The 20,318-nt window shown below is 42.8% G+C and overlaps 1 protein-coding gene across 2 annotated transcripts; it reads right to left on the minus strand.

Annotated features, from left to right (window-relative positions):
- Positions 1-6,101: 6,101 nt before the first annotated feature.
- LOC142568504 (uncharacterized) lies at positions 6,102-18,841 on the minus strand. 2 transcript variants are annotated; one of them, XM_075678414.1, is made up of 5 exons: positions 18,420-18,841; positions 17,588-17,687; positions 14,542-14,727; positions 9,527-9,688; positions 6,102-6,186 (listed from the first exon to the last, which is right to left on the minus strand). In XM_075678414.1, the coding sequence occupies exons 1-4, from the start codon at positions 18,422-18,424 to the stop codon at positions 9,611-9,613; spliced, it is 369 nt and encodes a 122-aa protein (XP_075534529.1). In that variant the 5' UTR covers positions 18,425-18,841; the 3' UTR covers positions 6,102-6,186; positions 9,527-9,610. The 2 variants fall into 2 exon arrangements, with proteins under 2 accessions (XP_075534529.1, XP_075534530.1); XM_075678415.1 differs by having other exon boundaries at positions 6,111-6,183.
- Positions 18,842-20,318: the final 1,477 nt, after the last annotated feature.

The following is a 20,318-nucleotide window of genomic DNA, read 5'->3' on the forward strand; positions in this document are numbered from 1 at the left end:
GACGACATGGTCCCCCACCCGACTCCGTACCGAAATCGATGAGGGACTGGTCAACATATACGATTGTCACACAAACATCTAAGCGCATCGCAAGAACACCAGAGACGTCTGCAGTAGGCAGGCACCTGCTCCACCTGTGGCAGAGCAGGTGCAGTCTGCTGAAGAGGTGGAAAAACCAGCGATTGAACAGGAACCTCCTCCGCAGAATCGCTGCTCTAGCAGAAGAGGCGAATCAATACGCTATCAAAATTGCAACCGAGTGATGGATCCAGTTCTGCAGTTCGCTACAGGACACTCTGAGCACTGCAAAAACTTGGGTCATCCTGAGGAACATGCTCGACCCAGAAAAATCAAAATCGGCGATGAGCAGAACATTACAGAGAATCACGGACTAGTTTCCGGGTACAGATCAGGAATTAATACAAGCCCTTAAAGACAGATACGTCGGAGAAGACGCCAATACTACCAGGAGTCCAATAAACTACACTGGTGTAGAAAGCGGGAGCCTCGACGCCCCAATAACCAAGGGTCTTTGCGGCATCTCAGGTGGCCAAAAGAAATACTACCCCTGGTGCAGACCAAATTACAAACACAATGATTAGGAACCCCAAGCGATAAGGGCGTAGACGCAGTGACAAACAAGTTTAACGAACACTATTTGCAAAAAGGAAAGATCCCCGATGACCGGAAAAAAGCCAAAATTATAATGATACCGAAATCCGGAAGAACCATCCCTGCAGGCAATTAGAACCATATCTTTGACGTCGTGCATGGGGAAGCTTTTTGAACGGGATATTCACACTCGCCTTCAAAACTTCATAGATGAGAAGGGCCTATTCCCAGCCACTATGCTCGGTTTCCGCCGTGGCCTCTCCACTCAGGACGCATTCCTCCTATTGCAAGAGGATGTCCTGAGCTTCGTACCCAAAGGAGGAGAGCATTTAATACTAGCCCTTGACCTAAAAGGAGCGTTCGACAACATCTCGCATAAGGCCATCCTATCCGAATTAAACAACACCGGATGTTGTGAAAACACCTTCAATTACATAAAGGCTTTCTTAACAGGGAGGAATGCTACAATAAGCGTAGCACAAGTCACGTCGGAACCTTTTCAGATGCCAAACAAAGAACCGTCATCTCTCCTCTGCTCTTTAATATCGCCATGAGAGGACTCGCGCGGGCCCTGGATGACGTACTGTAGTTGAGATACACCTTATATGCGGATGATATCACTTTATGGGCAACGCGCGGATGTCTGGCTTCCAAAAGGCTGCAACAGCAGTTGAAAATTTCGCCAGGGCCAGCGGGCTCAGTTGCGCCCCAGGTAAACGCGAAATTATCAGGGTACATGAAAAAAGATACAAAAGTAATGGAAACATAGACATACAAATTGAAGGAGCCAATATAAATGAGGTAACCGTTGCAGGAATTCTAGGTTACTGGGTTCAGAGTAACGGAAGAGCAGACCCCACTATAAACGTGTTAAAATCAGGGACGAAACAAGTTGCCAGAATGATACAAAGAATAACGTATCACAAAAAAGGAATGAAGGAGGCGGATACAATTGGATTAGTGCAGGCCCTTGTGGTGAGTCTACCTTTCCACACACTAAACAAAAGTGAAGAAGCAAACATCGAGTCTATTATTAGGAGCGCCTACAAAGTGGCCCTAGGGCTACCGATAGGCACACCAGCCCAAAAACTATTAGAGCTAGCAATACATAATACCTACTCCGAGCTAAAGACGGCGGTACTGACCGCGCAGAGAAGTCGTCTAAGCCAGGCGAGAGCGGGGAGAGAGATAGTCGCTAGGGTGGGCTTCCCTCCGTACCCACCGAACCTGGATGAGATACCGGTGGCAATCCCGGATCCCGTCCGATGTAAGATCTCGGTCACTCCCCTGCCCAAGAATATGGACACAAACCAAAACAGAAAGCTGAGAGAAGAGAGAGTAAGATGGCTCTGTAAACACCTACAGAACAAATGTTTTGTATGTGGACGCTTCCAGGTACAACTGGAGACGGGCCGTAGCAACAGTAAGTGGCAGCGACAGGAGAATGTTGAGGATTGCCTCCCTGTACACGTCCTCGATCGCCAAGGCGGAATGCTTTGCCATTGCCCTGGCGATCAAATAGCAAGAACGGAGGGAGGAACCACACACGATTATTATCTCCGACTCGCAGGATGCGTGCCATTTCTTTTTGAACGGCCGCCTCCCGATAAAAGTTAAAAATTTCCTAGGCGGGATATTGACAAACGGATACAAGTTGATCTGGTGTCCGGGACACACAGGCCTGGAGGGAAACGAGAGTGCGGACGCTTTCGCTCGAGGGCTCACGAACCGAGCAGAGCCTCGACACACTGTCAATCACTCCAAACATTCCAGGAGGAGTCAAGCGAGGAGGACAACGACCTATCCCGAATGGCCCCTCGCGAAGTGCTTGCTCACCAGCGCGGCACGCGACAAAAATACAGCGCCCCCCCACAAGTCATTAGAAGGGGAGGACGACATAGACCTTCGCAGGATTCAAACAGGGGTCTTTCCAAACCTACAAAGATTAAACAAAATTTTTCCAACGCTGCATGGGCACACCTGTCCGTGGTGTGGCGGCTCGCCATCGCTATATCACATTTCGTGGAGCTACCAAAATAGACCACCACATTTAAATGCCTTTTTTGGTAAATTTCAATTATCGAACGCTTTGGAGCAGTGGGGGCACAACTCGCCAGCTCTGACCCGGAGGTGCAGCTTGCCCTTTTGGGTCACGTCAGACAGGCGGCAGCAGCCAGTGGAGCCCTGGACTTGGGGCCCCACCCATCGAGCTCATAAGCTTTCATCCCAACCCCTTTCAATAAAGTTATTCCTTCCTTCCTTACTTCTTACTAAAAACACATTCAACATCAATAGTGAACAGTATTTGATAGCGCGACAAAGCAGAACGCTACCGAAAAGCAAATATAATGCTTTTCAAATACCTCAGATGCACATTAACGCTGATGCATTTTCCTTCTTCCCAAGAACCATTAAAGAATGGAATGAATTACCGATGTTGACGCGAGAAAGCACCAGTGCAGAAAAATTTGAGAACTTAAAGCTACATTGAAATATGCACGCACGTGCTCACCGATTTTTTTTTTTTGGCGAGGTGTGTGTGTATGAGCTCGTTTGTTAACACTGCACTTACAGTCCTGTATTATTGATCGGAGTATGAGCAGAATATTTCGCTTATGTATCTTTTTTGTTCGCTTATGTTTGCCTATTCATGTACTGTACTAATTGCCGAAATACTGCTATGGACCTGTTTCCTTTTTGTGTTATATGTGATATTGGAATATTCAAGTATTGTACTAATTGAAGTGCTGCTTTTGACCCGCCCCGTAATGGCCGACAGGCCAACAGTATGAGTAAATAAAAAAAATATTCGTCAACCCGACTCTTACACTTTCTCTGTTAAGGTCCTCAATCTTCGGTGCAATTTGTCCCCAGTGTTACTGAACAGGACAATCTGATCTGCAAACCGAAGGTTGCCGAGATATTTCTCGGTGAACCTCACTCCTAAGCCTTCCCAGTTTAATAGCTTGAATAATTCTTGCAAGTATGCAGTGAATAGCATTGGAGAGATTGTCTCCTTTCTTTATAGGGATCATTAAACTTTTTTGTGGAGAATCAAGGTAGCTATGGAATCTTTGTAGATATTTTCCCAAGATACTCACGTATGCCTCCTGTACTCTTTGATAACGTAATGCCTCTACGACTACTGGTATCTCTACTGAATCAAATGCCTTTTCATAATCTATGAAAGCTACATAGAGAGGTTGATTGTATTTGCAAATTTCTCTATTACCCGATTGAGGACATGAGTGTAATCCATTGTAGAGTATCCCTTCCTGAATCCAGCCTGTTGTCTTGGTCGACTGAAGTCGAGTGTTGCTCTTATTCTACAGTATTAGAAATTATATTGGTCAATATATTATACAATAGTGAAATTAAGGTATTGGGCCTATAATTTTTCGATGCTTTAACGTCTCCCTTCTTGTGGATTAGTATAATGTTGGCATTCTTCCAGTTGTCTGGAACCTTCGAAGTCGTGAGGCATTTCGTATAAAATGCCAAAAACTTTTCAAGCATGATATCTCCACCATCTATGAATAAATCGACCGTTATTCCATCTCATCCTGCCGCTTTTTATCGGTTAATGTATTGCAAAGCCCTTCTAACTTCATAAACAATTAGAGAAGTAGCCTCTGTATCCTGTTCATTACTACTTGGAATGGATGTAGCATGGCAGCTCTGGGTACTGTACAGGTCGGTATGGAATTCCTCTGCTTTTAAAATATCTTCGAAATTGCTAATATTGCCCTACTTATCTGTCAGTGCATACATCTTGGCCTTTCCCATGCCTAGTTCTCACTGATTTCATGCTGCGTCCAGCCACAGCACGAAGGTCAGTTCGCTCGTTACTGCTGCCGCGTTCCCACATTGCAGCGCTTGGACAGCGAGTTCTGCGGTCATCGAATGAGGTGTGTTCATGTGTGCCTGTGCGCGCGTCACCATGGTTGGTAATTTATTTAGTATGCCTATGTTTACAACTTTATGCGGCCGATAAAATACAATCCTTATATCGCATAGCTGTCCACTTACTTTCTACCGCAATCGATGTTTCGCCTTTCAGGAGAAACTGCTTTTTTTTAGTACGCAGAGCGTGTCCTGCGGTATCCCCTCCATGCCACACATGTAAAAAAATCTAAATCCATAGACCACTTCATTGTATTTCACTAGAGTTGAATTTCCCTGTAGTACTATCATTTATGTTTTAAACACCAGCATAACGCCTTAGGAATATTTGCTGCACACACTATTTCTTTACTTGAACCAAAATATTTTCGTTTTTTTTTGTCTATGTTCTTCACTTTTACCTTTGTCCAGTATTCTTTTGACAGTGACAAGAACTTTATTAGAGTGTCCTGTGGAACTTGATCGGGGGGAACCTAAGGCTCCCCGATCAAGTTGGTGGCTCCGCCCACGACTGGACATAAGAGTATTCTTTTCACTAAAATAATTTTATTATTCAGATTCTTTAATGATGTTTCGTCTTTGTTTCATTAATAGTACTTTTACAATGCTGACACTAGTCTTCTTTTCCAGTGCCTTTCATTTCGCCCAATTTTTAGTTTCTCGTACATTTCTCCTAGACTGCAATCTGCCGTCGGACTGTAGGCCTTCGTGGGTACGTGCCATAACTGAAGGGTATCATCCTCATTATCAGGAGAAGCCAACACAACGCGTGAAGCAACATGTGGCATATTGTCGTTGGGCATGGTCATCCATTAAAAAGTGGATGAGGGGGGAGTGCAAGTGGGAAACCGCCAGGCTGATCCTTTTTAACCAATGTGCCCAGTAAAAAAAATTAGCCTTACTTTACAGAAAATCTGCTGGTAATTTGTGACCGGACACTTTTCCGTAAACAAAGAACGGTCATTTACATAGAACGGACAACTGTAACAGCGAGACCGTAATACAAGATACGAGTGCTTCTGTACCTAGAAAACGAGACTGTATTCTGAATCTTTACTATAACCGTTAAAATACAGGTGCTTGCCGTATTCAGAAAACGAAAGACTCCGTAGGCTGAATTGGTACTATATACGTCAAAGTACAGGTGCTTCCCGTATTTCGTCTTGCAGAGCATATCCATTGTTTGGAGAATGTACCATCGGGGACAAAATTGCCCAGGGCGCACGAGTCAACCGAATTTTAGTGGTGCGCTATTTGCCGAGGATCAGCCATGCTAACATCTGCGTTTGGAATGTGCCTACGTGACCCACAGTTTTCAGCGCTCTTGAACAGAGATGCAATTTGGTCGACGCTCGCACTTCCAGGGTACTTTTGTCCACAATAGTATACCTCCTTTAATCGAAATGTCATGAAGGCAGCTCATAGCCGAAGCAGCAGGTCACCATTGAGAAAATTGTCTTGCCAACGCAATGACGTGGCTGCAGAAATAAAACACTTTGCACTTCGTGATACGAATGCATTGCATAGCATATATACAAAAAGGTACAAAATTTCAGTTCTCAAGTTCTTAGATCACAGAAGCAACTTTATTTTCTTCAATCACTCGTTTTGCACTTTTTGCTGGTGAAAGTTGTTCTTGACCCCAAATGCCTCGCAAGGATAAACTGGCTGCTGTTAGGAGAAACAAATAGTATTCGTGAATTTCCATCCTAAAGAAAGCGGAAAAAAAAATTAATCACAGAACACAACAAAGCAGTAACTTCTGTGTTAGAAAAACATGTACGTAGACCAACATTGTTGGAACAAGGGATGTTGTTGTAGCCAACATTTCGACATAGGTGCTTGTCATCAGGGTAGCAAATGTTTTCCTTGGCTGTGTTTTTTTGTTTGTGCATAGCTCACTGCCCTCTAGCCTCATCGGGGGAGAAGAAGCTGGTGCATATAATAGGTCAAGAGTGGCCAAAGTGTTAAAATAAAGGCAGGAAGGGTGTGCTTAGCAGTGGTGATTGTAATGGAGCAGGTATGAGCACTGCTGTCAGTTCTTGCAAAGAGTAGGGGTGACCAAAACAGAAAACGATGTACACATGTAAGCAGTCATTAATATAATCTTCCCAAAAGTCAAAATAGATATTAAGGTAAACAGTTTGCACATTTGGAAAAAGGCAACGAAGAATTAAGGAAAATAAATTTTGTATTAAGATGCATCTGGTTAAGATCAGTGTAAATGGTAAATGAAGGCACCTTATGAATGCATATTTTGTTGAAAGCCGATGAAGAAAAGATGTATTGACCAAATATTAAAAATAGGGACATTAAAATTAAACTGGGTATGATCATAAAACAGTAAAGAACAGCCTGTGGAAAAAAATGGGATGGACAATATGATAACCAGGTGCAAGATTGCGAAATATCGGGCACTGTTTATATTCATGCTGCTGTTGACGGCTTAAGTGTCTGTCTTCCTGTGGAACCTTTGTCTTACTTGAACAAGGAAATGGGTCATTTTTTAAACATGTCAGTTCAAATGCTGTTCAAAGCTTCAGCCTTATTATAATGAAAGAAAATATTATGGGCAGTTCTCCTGGGTGGGCTTTCATTCACCAGTTATTTCCACAGGTGTAAGCTGAAAATTTAATTGTCTAAATGGACCTTAGCTCCTGGCAAACCATTAGCTGGTCTTTATTTTTCAACACAGATGCCTGCACATTATATATGTTGGCATGAGCGCTAGCAAACTACATTATACTTGTTGCCACAACCAAAGTGAAACTTGGTAAAAGTGAGTGAAAAAAAACAGCGTTCCATAATACTGATTCAAGTCATCTGGAAAAGTTGCTGAAGTTATTGTAAAACCCCCACCCCACCATACACACAATTACACACCACACTGACTCTCATGGTGTCAACCATGCTATTATAACACTAGACATCAAGTGAGGAGAATTAGGGGATAAAAGGGCACAATTCATTTTGTTAGAACATCAAATGTGCTTTACATTAATGCTACATTCCAACTAACAAAGGAGCAGCCGTTTTGTGAGATAGTGAAAGCTCATGACATTCTGTGCAGCAGAATGTTGCCGATGAGGTGTTATGCGCACAAGTGCACTCTTTCACACAAGATTACATCCTGCAGTCAAAGCTTGTGCCCATTAGAGGTTGAAAAACACCACAGTGGAAGACGGAGTGCTACATTTGTTGAAAATTACTAAAAATTATTCGATTATTCATTATCCTTACTGTTCGTTAAAGATTCACAGACTGTTCTCTACGGGTGCTGTAAACAGGCACCCTGCTTTTACTGTCGTAGCAACAATGATCTGTGGCACAGACAAGGAGAAATGCTTATGAAGTTTATGCAAGAGTATACCCTACAAATTACACCCCATTTCACATTCCAATGTGGCAGAAGAGGAAGAGGAAAAAAACTATTTTCTGGTTTAGGATGCAAACCTCAGAGTAGAAGAAACAAGTGTACCTTAACCATTGCTGTTGCCGATGCCTGTGCACTAGCAGTTACATATAATATGGCAGTTACAACTGTTTTTCCACAAGCACTGCAAGCTGCTGCCAGTTAACCAGTACACAGCTGTAATACATTTAGGGAAAGTTAAAGCTCTCTAATGGATTTATCTCATATGACACAATTGGAATGCAATATTCTGCAAATAAGTGAAGTGCGATGTGGCATCCCATACAATGAAACAGCTTTGAAGAATCTGAATCGGCACCTGGGCCGTGACGAAGTAAAGAGTGTTCTGTGTAGTGCACCTGTATAGCCTAAAGCTGTGGATAATGCATTTGGTATCAGCTGTGAAGGTTTCTAATTTTAACTACACACAGTAAAAACCTCCATGCAGTTTTGCAAAATGCAAACCCCCTACCTTTTTGTTGTTTAAAGGTAATGACACGTCAGGCCATAAGATGTACATTATGGGCTTCGTGTCCAAACAATCAAGGTGAATAGCACCACCCTTAGTGTTATGTGCCTTCTGTCTCACATTTGCTGTCAAAATTTGTTAGTGTCGGATGCTGCGATCGGCATAGAAACTGATTTCTGGAGCAATATAAAGTATTAAGTACTGTGAACTGAGTTCTCTGTTTAAGCATTATCGGGTCTTAAAGTAAAAAAATGAGGAATAAATACATGTATATTTCACGTCACAACCCTCTTGAGGTATTTAGTAACTAAGTCTGAATTATCAAGGATTCCAGATTTACAACGCAGGACAGATTTTATTCCACTGAAAGAATGGCATCATGCCAATGATTCTTGCATTTGGTGCTATATTTATTTGTATTTAGTTCAGTTGGAATGTGCATTGTCAGCGATATCGCTTGACATGTTTTTCCAATTTAGGCAAATTCGTATTCGCAAATTACCTTGTATATGACACCAAGAACATGCTTAGCAGGAGTATTTCTAACATTTGCAAGATACAAGGCTCCTGAATGCATATCTAAGCCTGGGGTGCACGAAGCCCTCTAATCTGATCAGCAAGTTTCTGGAACTCATCTACAAGGTTTCTTATGATGAATGTAAAGTTGCTTGTATGGGAGAAACGGAATTTAAACAGGTGAATCATGCAACATAAGAATGATGTCAGCAAGAAGCAAGTGTCAAGAAGCACTGTCACTCCATGTACACAGACTATCAAACAAGAATTATGTGGGATAATTTAAAATTCTGGCATTGGAATGAAATGTCTTTTAATCTACATATAAACTCTGATTATTCACTCTACTACCACTACCTTCACCAGAAACATTCACAATCATCATCATATCTATGCCACATCATCCTGACCAATATTCAAGCCTTCGTAAGATGCTTTTTCGACTGCTAATTCTCTGCGGGAAAGAAGTGTCTGTATGAAGACCATATCATATACTTATTACCCGTTTTTTGATAAATTATAAGGGAAAAACTTCACACTAAAAATGCATTGAGCTTGAGCAAGTTCTAAGTTTGAAGCTGTTGATCTTTTTCCCTATGCCCTCTTTGACCCACCTGGTTAGCTAAGTAGACAGAAATGCTGCAGGAGGAAGGTGCGGGTGCCAAGTTAGATTTGTGCCCCAGGGGACCTTTTCACGGTCACTGGAGGAACTGCATGTGAACTCGGCATCTTCCTTGAGGGCCATGGCCATGTCTAAGAAACCTTGTCTCCACAGGCTGCATAAAGAAGGATAATTTTCTGAGCTAAGTCTTTTTGTTAAGAGAACCCATTTAAGTTGTATTCGCAGCTTTGCACCACAAAATTGCCACGTGACTGGCCATTCAAGACACTTTACGTGTATTCGCAGGCTTCTTTCTTGGAAAAACACTTTTACGTAGCACACAATGACTAACAGAAAAGTGTATCGGGAGGTTTTCATATTGCTCTACAACTTTTCATTGACACTTTTCATTTAATTATTTGAGATATTTATTAACTAAATCAAAATTATGTAGTTAGGCAGAATGCAAAAAATAATCTGAGTATCTCCAAGCGACGGCAAACATTACCTTCGTTCTGTCTAGTTACATCACATCTACATATTTATAAATCTTGGCGCACGATAGTTAGGACACCCTGTAGATCAAAAAACAATATTACAATTTTCATAATCATCTCTTGCGTGTTATTGATGGCTATGGCTGTTTCAAGTGATTCTTTCAGTAAGGTACAAGCAGTTTTGAAGTAAAATTGTTTTGCATCAAGGGCGTGTAATCTAGAAAATCAAGCAAAAGGTCAAGCTGTGTTCACTATTCAGATGCTTAACTAAGAAGCTGCAGGAAAATAAAACAGGACAACACCTAATAAACAATGCAGAATTTGAAAATCGCAACTGAACAAGAAACCAGTTTTTGAAAATGCAGAAAAATGCCACCAGCTTACGTGGAGTACACCTTTGCTATGTACTCCAAGTGAAATTGTTACCGCAATGTTTGGGCACCATATCAATGTAACGCTCAACAAGTTTGAGCAGAATATTAACACCACTAAATGAACTGGCCTTTGAAGATTCTCGACATGAAATTCTCAACGGCTTGTTCTGGCGTTTAATCTGTCGAGCTCAGTCGGCATTCTCAAACGCTGGCTCTCGGCCATAATTTCTCTAAACGCAACATCAGCTTAAGTCTCAAGATAGGGTTGACCTGTAGATAAAGTGGATAATGCATGGCAAACATCATGAAGACTCTTACATGTTAACCAGAGGGTTCACTCATGCAGCCATGAAATTATGTGATGCAGACACATGATATATTGAAGCTGGTTTTGTGAAGTGTTTCATGCTTCCAAGGCTTCTTCGCCAGTTGTGAAAGCTGTCTCTACTAGCTAAATAAGCGACGAGAATAAAAAAAGAACTTCAACATGCTAACAATACATTGGCCATTTCCAAGTAACCAGCCTTTTTGGGCTCCTAGGTTGCCTGGTGCAAATATACTATGCCACAGTACTTGCGTTACCCAGTACCAGCCACTTTAAAATGCAATGTGTTCAGAGCCCTTTCCCTCTGTTTTTCTGGTTTGGAAACAGTTTACCATGTGTTCAGTTGGCGTCGAGACAGGGGACAGAAAACACTGTGCACCACTGATTTCTAATAAGTTTTGCTGGATGCAGCACGCCGCACCGGATGCAGGTGAAGCCAGTGGAAATGCGGTATAGTGCAGTCGCTTGTCCTGGAAGCAGAGTGTATGGTGGACTAACTAGTACATGCGATCAGATATTGCTGCCGTAAAAAATTTTCTTTGTGGTTTTTCACATTTCACGCAGTCCCTCACCAGAGCAGGATTGGCCACCCTGGTGCAGTACTTGGCCACAACCTCATATATGAACACAACAATCAAACCCCGGCCCTCAGTCCCCAGCAGCAGCGCAGCAACTGACCACGGCGGCGGTCAGACCTGCGACGCAGCAGAGGGTGCTAAGAATCACTGGCTCCGGACAGGCCGCCATTGGAATATGAACCTGGCAACGTTTAACGCTAGAACGTTATCTAGTGAGGCGACTCTAGCAGTGCTATTGGAGGAATTAGAGGGCAGTAAATGGGATATAATAGGGCTCAGTGCAGTTAGGAGGCCAAAAGAAACATATACAGTGCTAAAAAGCGGGCACGTCCTGTGCTACCGGGGCTTAGCAGAGAGAACTAGGAGTCGGATTCCTGATTCATAATATAGCTGGTAACATACAGGAATTCTATAGCATTAACGAGAGGGTGGCAGGTCTTGTTGTGAAACTTAATAAGAGGTACAAAATGAAGATTTTACAGGTCTACGCCCCTACATCCAGTCATGATGACCAGGAAGTCGAAAGCTTCTATGAAGACATGGAATCGGCGATGGGTAGAGTGAAAACTAAATACACTATACTAATGGGCGACTTTAATGCCAAGGTAGGCAAGAAGCAGGCTGGAGACAAGGCAGTGGGGGAATATGGCATAGGCACTAGGAATAGCAAGGGAGAGTTATACAGTTTGCGGAACAGCATAATATGAGGATAATGAATACCTTCTTCCGCAAGCGGGATAGCTGAAAGTGGACGTGGAGGAGCCCGAACGGCGAGACTAGAAATGAAATAGACTTCATACTCTGCGCCGACATCCACATCTTGTGGATGTCGAGTACATCCACAAGATGTGGATGTACTCGACAAGGTGCGCTGCAGTGACCACAGGATGGTAAGAACTCGAATTAGCCTAGACCTGAGGAGGGAACGGAAGAAACTGGTACATAAGAAGCCGATCAATGAGTTAGCGGTAAGAGGGAAAACAGAGGAATTCCAGATCAAGCTACAGAACAAGTATTCGGCTTTAACTCAGGAAGAGGACCTTAGTGTTGAAGCAATGAACGACAATCTTGCGGGCATCATTAAGGAGTGTGCAATGGAAGTCGGTGGTAACTCCATTAGGCAGGATACCAGTAAACTATCGCAGGAGACGAAAGATCTCATCAAGAAATGCCAATGTATGAAAGCCTCTAACCCTACAGCTAGAATAGAACTGGCAGAACTTTCGAAGTTAATCAACAAGCGTAAGACAGCTGACATAAGGAAGTATAATATGGATAGAATTGAGCATGCTCTCAGGAACGGAGGAAGCCTACAGTGGAGAAGAAACTAGAAATTGGCAAGAATAAGATGTATGCGTTAAGAGACAAAGCCGGCAATATCATTACTAATATGGATGAGATAGTCCAAGTGGCTGAGGAGTTCTATAGAGATTTATATAGTACCAGTGGCACGCACGACAATAATGGAAGAGAGAATAGTCTAGAGGAATTCGAAATCCCAAAGGTAATGCCGGAAGAAGTAAAGAAAGCCTTGGGAGATATGCAAAGGGGGAAGGCAGCTTGGGAGGATCAGGAAACAGCAGATTTGTTGAAGGATGGTGGGCAGATTGTTCTAGCGAAACTGGCCACCCTGTATACGCAATGCCTCATGACCTCGAGTGTACCGGAATCTTGGAAGAACGCTAACATAATCCTAATCCATAAGAAAGGGGACGCCAAAGACTTGCAAAATTATAGACCGATCAGCTTACTGTCCGTTGCCTACAAACTATTTACTAAGGTAATCGCAAATAGAATCAGGAACACCTTAGACTTCTGTCAAGCAAAGGACCAGGCAGGATTCCGTAACGGCTACTCAACAATAGATCATATTCACACTATCAATCAGGTGATAGAGAAATGTGCGGAATATAACCAACCCTTATATATAGCTTTCATTGATTACAAGAAAGCGTTTGATTCTGTCGAAACCTCAGCAGTCATGGAGGCATTACGGAATCAGGGTGTAGACGAGCCATATGTAAAAATACTGAAACATATCTATAGCGGCTCCACAGCCACCGTAGTCCTCCATAAAGAAAGCAACAGAATCCCTATAAAGAAAGGCGTCAGGCAGGGAGATACGATCTCTCCAATGCTATTCACAGCGTGTTTACAGGAGGTATTCAGAGACCTGGATTGGGAAGGATTGGGGATAAAAGTTAATGGAGAATACCTTAGTAACTTGCGATTCGCTGATGATATTGCTTTGCTTAATAACTCAGGGGACCAATTGCAATGCATGCTCACTGACCTGGAGAGGCAAAGCAGAAGAGTGGGTCTAAAAATTAATCTGCAGAAAACTAAAGTAATGTTTAACAGTCTCAGAAGAGAACAGCAATTTACAATAGGCAGCGAGGCACTGGAAGTCATAAGGCAATACATCTACTTAGGGCAGGTAGTGACGGCGGATTTGGATCATGAGACGGAAATAATCAGAAGAATAAGAAAGGGCTGGGGTGCGTTTGGTAGGCATTCTCAGATCATGAAAAGCAGGTTGCCATTATCCCTAAAAAAAAAGTGTATAATAGCTGTGTCTTACCAGTACTCACCTACGGGGCAGAAACCTGGAGGCTTACGAAAAGGGTTCTACTCAAATTGAGGATGACGCAACGAGCTATGGAAAGAAGAATGATAGGTGTGACGTTAAGGGATAAGAAAAGAGCAGATTGGGTGAGGGAACAAACGCGAGTTAATGACATCTTAGTTGAAATCAAGAAAAAGAAATGGGCATGGGCAGGACATGTAATGAGGAGGGAAGATAACCAATGGTCATTAAGGGTTACGGACTGGATCCCAAGGGAAGGGAAGCGTAGCAGGGAGTTGGCAGAAAGTTAGGTGGGCGGACGAGATTAAGAAGTTTGCAGGGACGGCATGGCCACAATTAGTACATGACCGGGGTTGTTGGAGAAGTATGGGAGAGGCCTTTGCCCTGCAGTGGGCGTAACCAGGCTGATGATGATGATGACATTTTAGGAGGTGTTGTCTGCATGTCTGGTAAGCGTTTTTATGCCAATCTGAACCTGTATACGATAGTGTTCTCTTACATCAAATTTTTCCTCATATACCAGTGTTTCCATTGCAGGCCATTTATGTTAGCCACACTGTGGACAATGCAATGGCAAAATTCTGGACACCTTGAAACACTGCTCTGGCCTGTTTGGGTAGTTTATGGCACATCAGGCAGGCATTTTAGGGGAAGAAGTGCCACACACCCGTGCAGACGAAGTGCTGCTGCAAAGTTGTGAAGCACCAACTTCCGGGACAAGGTTGGCTTCAGTCGAGGGCGCTCGATGTGCTGTCCATCCCCTGTAGTAGAGATCAGTGGTGTGGACCCTTTTATACTGGCTTTCCTTTCTGGTCAGAACCTTGGCAACAGCTTCTACCTTACATTTTTGAACCTGCAACATGTGCACAGAAAGTCACATCACTGCGTTGATTGTATGGCTTTATTTTTCTACACATTCTATGAATCATTAAAAAATAGTTTGCACATTTTTACTACTGTATATAGACAGTCTACAGTCGAGTTGCTAGACATGTGAAACATTACCATCCCTCTGACAGAATGCAACAATAGAAGAATACACTGGAAAGCTACACGAAAATTTCAATTTATGTGACCCCGTATGAGCATACGGTATGCTTACTGTATGCTCTAGCCCTGTGTCAAGTAAAATTTAATTGTCAATCGTTTATGGTGTATTTCTACTTATTCTGCGTCGTCAAATTGTACAACCAATGTTCCAAGTTTACGCATCGTTGGCTCTTGATTGCCTATATGATCCGTTTCCTACTTACACATGCAGTAATCCCACTGCAATAAGCAAAAAGAGTTAGAAAAAGAAATGCCGTGATAATCTTCCACATCTGCTGGGGGCAGGAGCAATGGCCAATAGCATGTGGTTGAAGCTACATAAATATTCAGTTTTCACACAGCTTAATCGTTCAGCAAGTAATAAAGAGGTATGCTGTGCGCCTCTGCATGACCAATAAAATCTGACTACTTGAGACTGCACTAAGGCTGCTGCTTGGTACTGTTCGGCAGTTCGGCTTTGGTTTTCTGATATACAGAAATGTTTAGGTATCAGTAGTTTACTTTGCGATAAAATGGAACTTGGAGCACTGGTCATTTGCACATAAATAAAGTGACAGCAAATATAACACAAGGATAGGAATACAGGTCTCTTAGAAAAAGAACATACAAATTATGATTATAATATGATGTGATGCCAGAATGAAACAGAAGGCAACACATAGAAGTGGACAGCACTTCCATGCCACCAAGGTTATTGGACAGACGGTACTTCAGAAGTGCCCGCAACACAGTCAAAGGCAAAGCCGCATTTCCTTGTGTTCAGCACAAGGCGTTGGCAGGCTAGTTGGTGCGAATCTATAAATACTTTGTTTAGCACAAAACGATGGACACAAGAAAGACGACCCCCCCCCCCCATCACAAGGCGCTACTCTCAACTGACATCACTTTGTTGCGTCACTCCTTTATAGACAGCAGAATCTAGAACATGCGCTGTGAGCACCATGTGCAGGAATCGCCAACATCCGATCACAAGAGCGCACTCATGCGATGGAATCCAAAAAACCATATTCAGCACTGTACAATGTTAAAGAAGGCAAACTAATGCAGTGTGACCCCAATGACTGCATGAAGAAAGCTGCCGTCAACTCTCGGGCAGTGGTACTACAGCACTTTTTCAAAATCGTAGTATCACGAAACATGGCTTTGCACTTCCATATTTTACAATGTTGAGCCAAATGGGAACCTGTGCCTGTTGGTATGGATCGCTCATGTTCGCCATGTTTAGTGATACTACGATTTTGAAAAAGAGCCGTGATACCACCGCCCGAGAGCTAGCGGAAGCTTTCTTCATACAGTCATTGGCGTCACAGTGCATCAGTGTGCTTTCTTTAATCTTGTACAGTGCTCAATATGGTTTTTTCGATTCTGTCGCATGAGTGCGCTCTTGTGATTGGATGTTGATGGTTCCTGCACATGGTGCTCATTGCGCATGTTCTTCTAGATTCTGCCGCGTATAAAGGAGTGACGCAATAGAGTGATGTCAGTTGAGAGTAGCGCCTTGTGATGGTCGTCTTTCTTGTGTCCGTTGTTTTGCGCTAAACAAAGTAATTATGTATTCCTAGTGTGGGTTTGAAGACAGCTCCACATGCAGTAGCAATTCCAGTATTGCTGCCCATTGGTTTAGCTTGCTGCAGTTTGAAGTGCCACAAAATATAAGGAGAGAAAACTGCATTATAGACTTGTTGCAAACAAGAATATAACGTGAAGTGCATTCCCCGAGGCAAGAAACTATATAAAAAAAATCTTGCATTATATTCATGCAAATTGGTAAGCTGCATGACATGTTTAACATGATAAGCTTTTATGACGCACCACTGTGCAGGATTTTATAGACAAAGTCAAATACATTTAGTGCAAATATCACATTATGATGGTACACCAATGGTGGTAATCTGTAATAATATAAAAGGTGTTGCCTTAGTGTTACAACAAAAGTTGACATTACTTAATAATAGCCCTGTAAATTTTAGTATGCAGGGGCACCACTTGGTTAAACAATCGTGATGTAATGTCTATATGTACAAGATAACCCATGCATTTCTGCCATTGTCCAAATGGTAGAAATGAATGGGTGATACTTGTATACATAAGATTTACATCACTATTGGTTAACCAAGTGGTTAAACAACGTCTGCCTCACAAAAGATTAGAACTAAAGCACAAAATTATATATAATCACCCTAACAGTAACACCTCATTTGAACTTCACAGTAAGTAGATGTCTGTTGATGCCAGCCTCCCCCAATGCTAAACCGTGCTGCATGCTTTACAGAGAAATTATAGTGGTACCACTTAACTCTGAAGCTATTTAGGACTGCAGCATTGTAGAAGACATCTACAAATGTCCCATTTCATGTATAACAGCCGGAATTGCTTGCACATCTTACCGAGTGCAAATTAAGATTACTTCTCCTTGTTTAGCATTTTTGCCTGCTAGACCACAATCCAATGACATCAATATATTAACTCAGAGAACCTAATTTGGCTGATATATTAACACCTTCGCATACTGCCACAGCTACACTCTGTCATATGCGTTGCAATAATGAAGGAGTGCTTGTCCACCAACACTCCTATGTCACTAACAGTGATCACCTACACAGCTAAGTAGATGGTCATGATTCAGGTAGCAAATAGATAAGAAAAAAGAAAAGCCCACTCACTTTGAGAGCTGCAGTACTGCGATAACTTGACAGAGATGGACCCATTGCAGGCAGCAGACCTCTTCTCAGCTCCAGCAGAACAACAGCAACTTGCCTTTCACTAAAAGAAAAGATTAATTAGTAACGATAAGTTACCTTATTCCTGCTGAGTGTCAATACAATCTGACTTTCACGCATATCCACTCTCAGCTTTAGTAATACAACTGAATTATTCGTAAAATAGTCTATGACGATACCATTCGCTCCTCTTGTATGTCCAAATTTTTTCGCACTGATACACCGTTTACTGCTTGCTTACTGACAGGATTGCCTTGACTGCCCAGACAACATTCGAAGCAACGTCTTGCTGCGCCGCAAGTTGCAACAAGGAAACACAGCAGAGCAGCCAGAGCGAAGAACTTTCGTTTGGTCACTACAATTAAAACGTGCACCCAAGCAAGAAAGTAATGATCACACGTAGTGAGCCACTGCTATTGCCTCGAACGTTTATTTCCGTATTCTAACAGAAGTTCTTGTATCGGATACAGTATGCTCTCAAGCCAATACAAGCGTCAATGCAAGTGCGCAATTGAACGCAGTTTTATTCTACGCTTTTAACGCGAGTGAGCAAGAGGTTGAAAGTGCCACACGGACATTGCGAGCGAGCCGATCGCGCTACCACTGGAATCGATCTGAAAGATAGGGTGATCCTTTTCCCCATTCATGCGTCATTTTTGCCCTAAGACGTTGCATAGTGGTCTTCTGAAACAATATTTCTGCTCGAGACACCGGCTTACCACACATCATTTAACACCTACGTTGCGCAAACCAGATAAGATTACAATGGGCTTACCTCATGAGCAAGTTACAAGCGCGCGTAGACGAACACTCGTCGAGAGCAAGCAGGCTATCGCGTGTTCAAGCGCATACGTGCACCCAAACACAGGACAACTTGTTCGATGCCGCAGCGTGCAGAGTTTTGTACACGAAGTGAACAACATTCAGCGCAAACATCCCCGCGCGATGACGGCAAATGGCGAGCGCACAAGCGTACATCACACAGCGACAAATTCGGAACTTTGCCAATTCGAACGTGCCAAGAGCCAAGCAGCGCAACCATCCATCGTTTCAGTTCGTCGCTCCCGGTACGTCAACATCTCTTCCTTGGGTTCTTACTCCACTCTTGAGTACAAATCAAGAGATATTTACGGCAAATTAACAATTTTTACAACATGACACGATAAATGACGACTGACTACACACGCGCAGCTTCGTCTACCACTCCTAACGGAAGCGTAGCGCGCGCTGCCCCCTGGTGCCGCACTCTGTGAGCGCGCAGAACAGAACAGAAACGGTTTCGTTTTCGCATTTGTGCTCTAGTTACTGGAACAGCAAAATAATTGCTTGACAAATAATCGAATTCTAAAAGAGGACAACGCTTTCTCACCCACAAGTTAGTGCGTTCTATACAAAGGTAGAAAGAATGCAAGAAGCAGAAATGCAGGGAGGTCAACCAAACCGTTCGCTACTGCGGATAGCAAACCCCTGTGCTGCAATGAAGTGCAAAGCAGTGAACTGCGATGCGTTAATAAGCTCTAGTATAGTGCTAATTTAGGCTGGTTCGTGCATGTAATGAACGGGTAAATAATGAGTTGTGTCATAACATTTACCCATGTATAAAAGACATGGAACTAATGGTGTTGCATTCTGGGTCAAACAGAAATAAAGCTTCAATCGTTACATCTCGGCACTGGGCGTTCTTTCTTTCCGTATTTTTTCCTTCTTTTTGGCAGTACACACAGCACTAGCACGGTAATAGGTCCTTCATCTTCAGTCACCTTCCAGTAGTTTGCTCACAAGTCGTTGCATGTTCGCGTTCTTTATTCTGCCGTACAAGAACGAGCGCGCTTACGGTCTTGTTTCAAGATGAAGCGCCAAATGTTTGCGATTACATCTTACCGCAAGAATTAACGCATGAACAGTGAAGATTATGCGTAATCGATTTGTCTCAATGAATGGGCAGTTATTGACAGAGACGAGATATATTGGAAATATTACGGAAATGAGTTAAACCAACTACGTTGCAGTTCAGCAAAACCCTTTTCACACTTGGGTTAATTGCTTCCCGCATTCGAAAATTTCCTCCGACCGTTGTACTTGGATCTACAGGCCGCCAGTTCCCTTCGAGACCATTTGTTGCTAAATGTAAACGCAGTTACGGTCATTATACCACTCCCTGCGTTTCGGTACTGATTTATAGTGCGCACAATTTTTGGCGTATAGAGCACCAATGTCATTCGCAGTGCACCAGCACCTGAGTGCCGCAAGTTTGTTTACGTATGCACGTATGCGCCCGGCTCTTCGTTCACTTAAACATATATGCTGTATTATTAACTACAAAGCGCTTTATTTGAGAACATTGCAAGAACACGCATATATTTGTGCATATGATCCACGTTACAAGGCCCGTATGCGCGGCAAACTGCGACCGGAATAGAAGATGCGTATGTATATTTGTACGATCTGTTACTGCAGCTTTTGGTAAAAGACTAGCTCTCACATTTTGTACGTACCTTCATTATGCGCACAGTTCGCGTGTTCAATAAAATATTGCTAGCTGAAACTTTGTGAGTACGAGCGCTCATTCAGACAGCTTAAGTTTTCTCGCAATAATACGGATGTTCGCATAAAAAAAATACGGAATTCTGTCTGTTTCGTGCAAAACAGTGTGTAGCCGCTGTATGATTACAGG

This window comes from Dermacentor variabilis, unplaced genomic scaffold, assembly GCF_050947875.1.
Source record: "Dermacentor variabilis isolate Ectoservices unplaced genomic scaffold, ASM5094787v1 scaffold_20, whole genome shotgun sequence".
Taxonomy (NCBI): Eukaryota; Metazoa; Arthropoda; class Arachnida; order Ixodida; family Ixodidae; genus Dermacentor; species Dermacentor variabilis.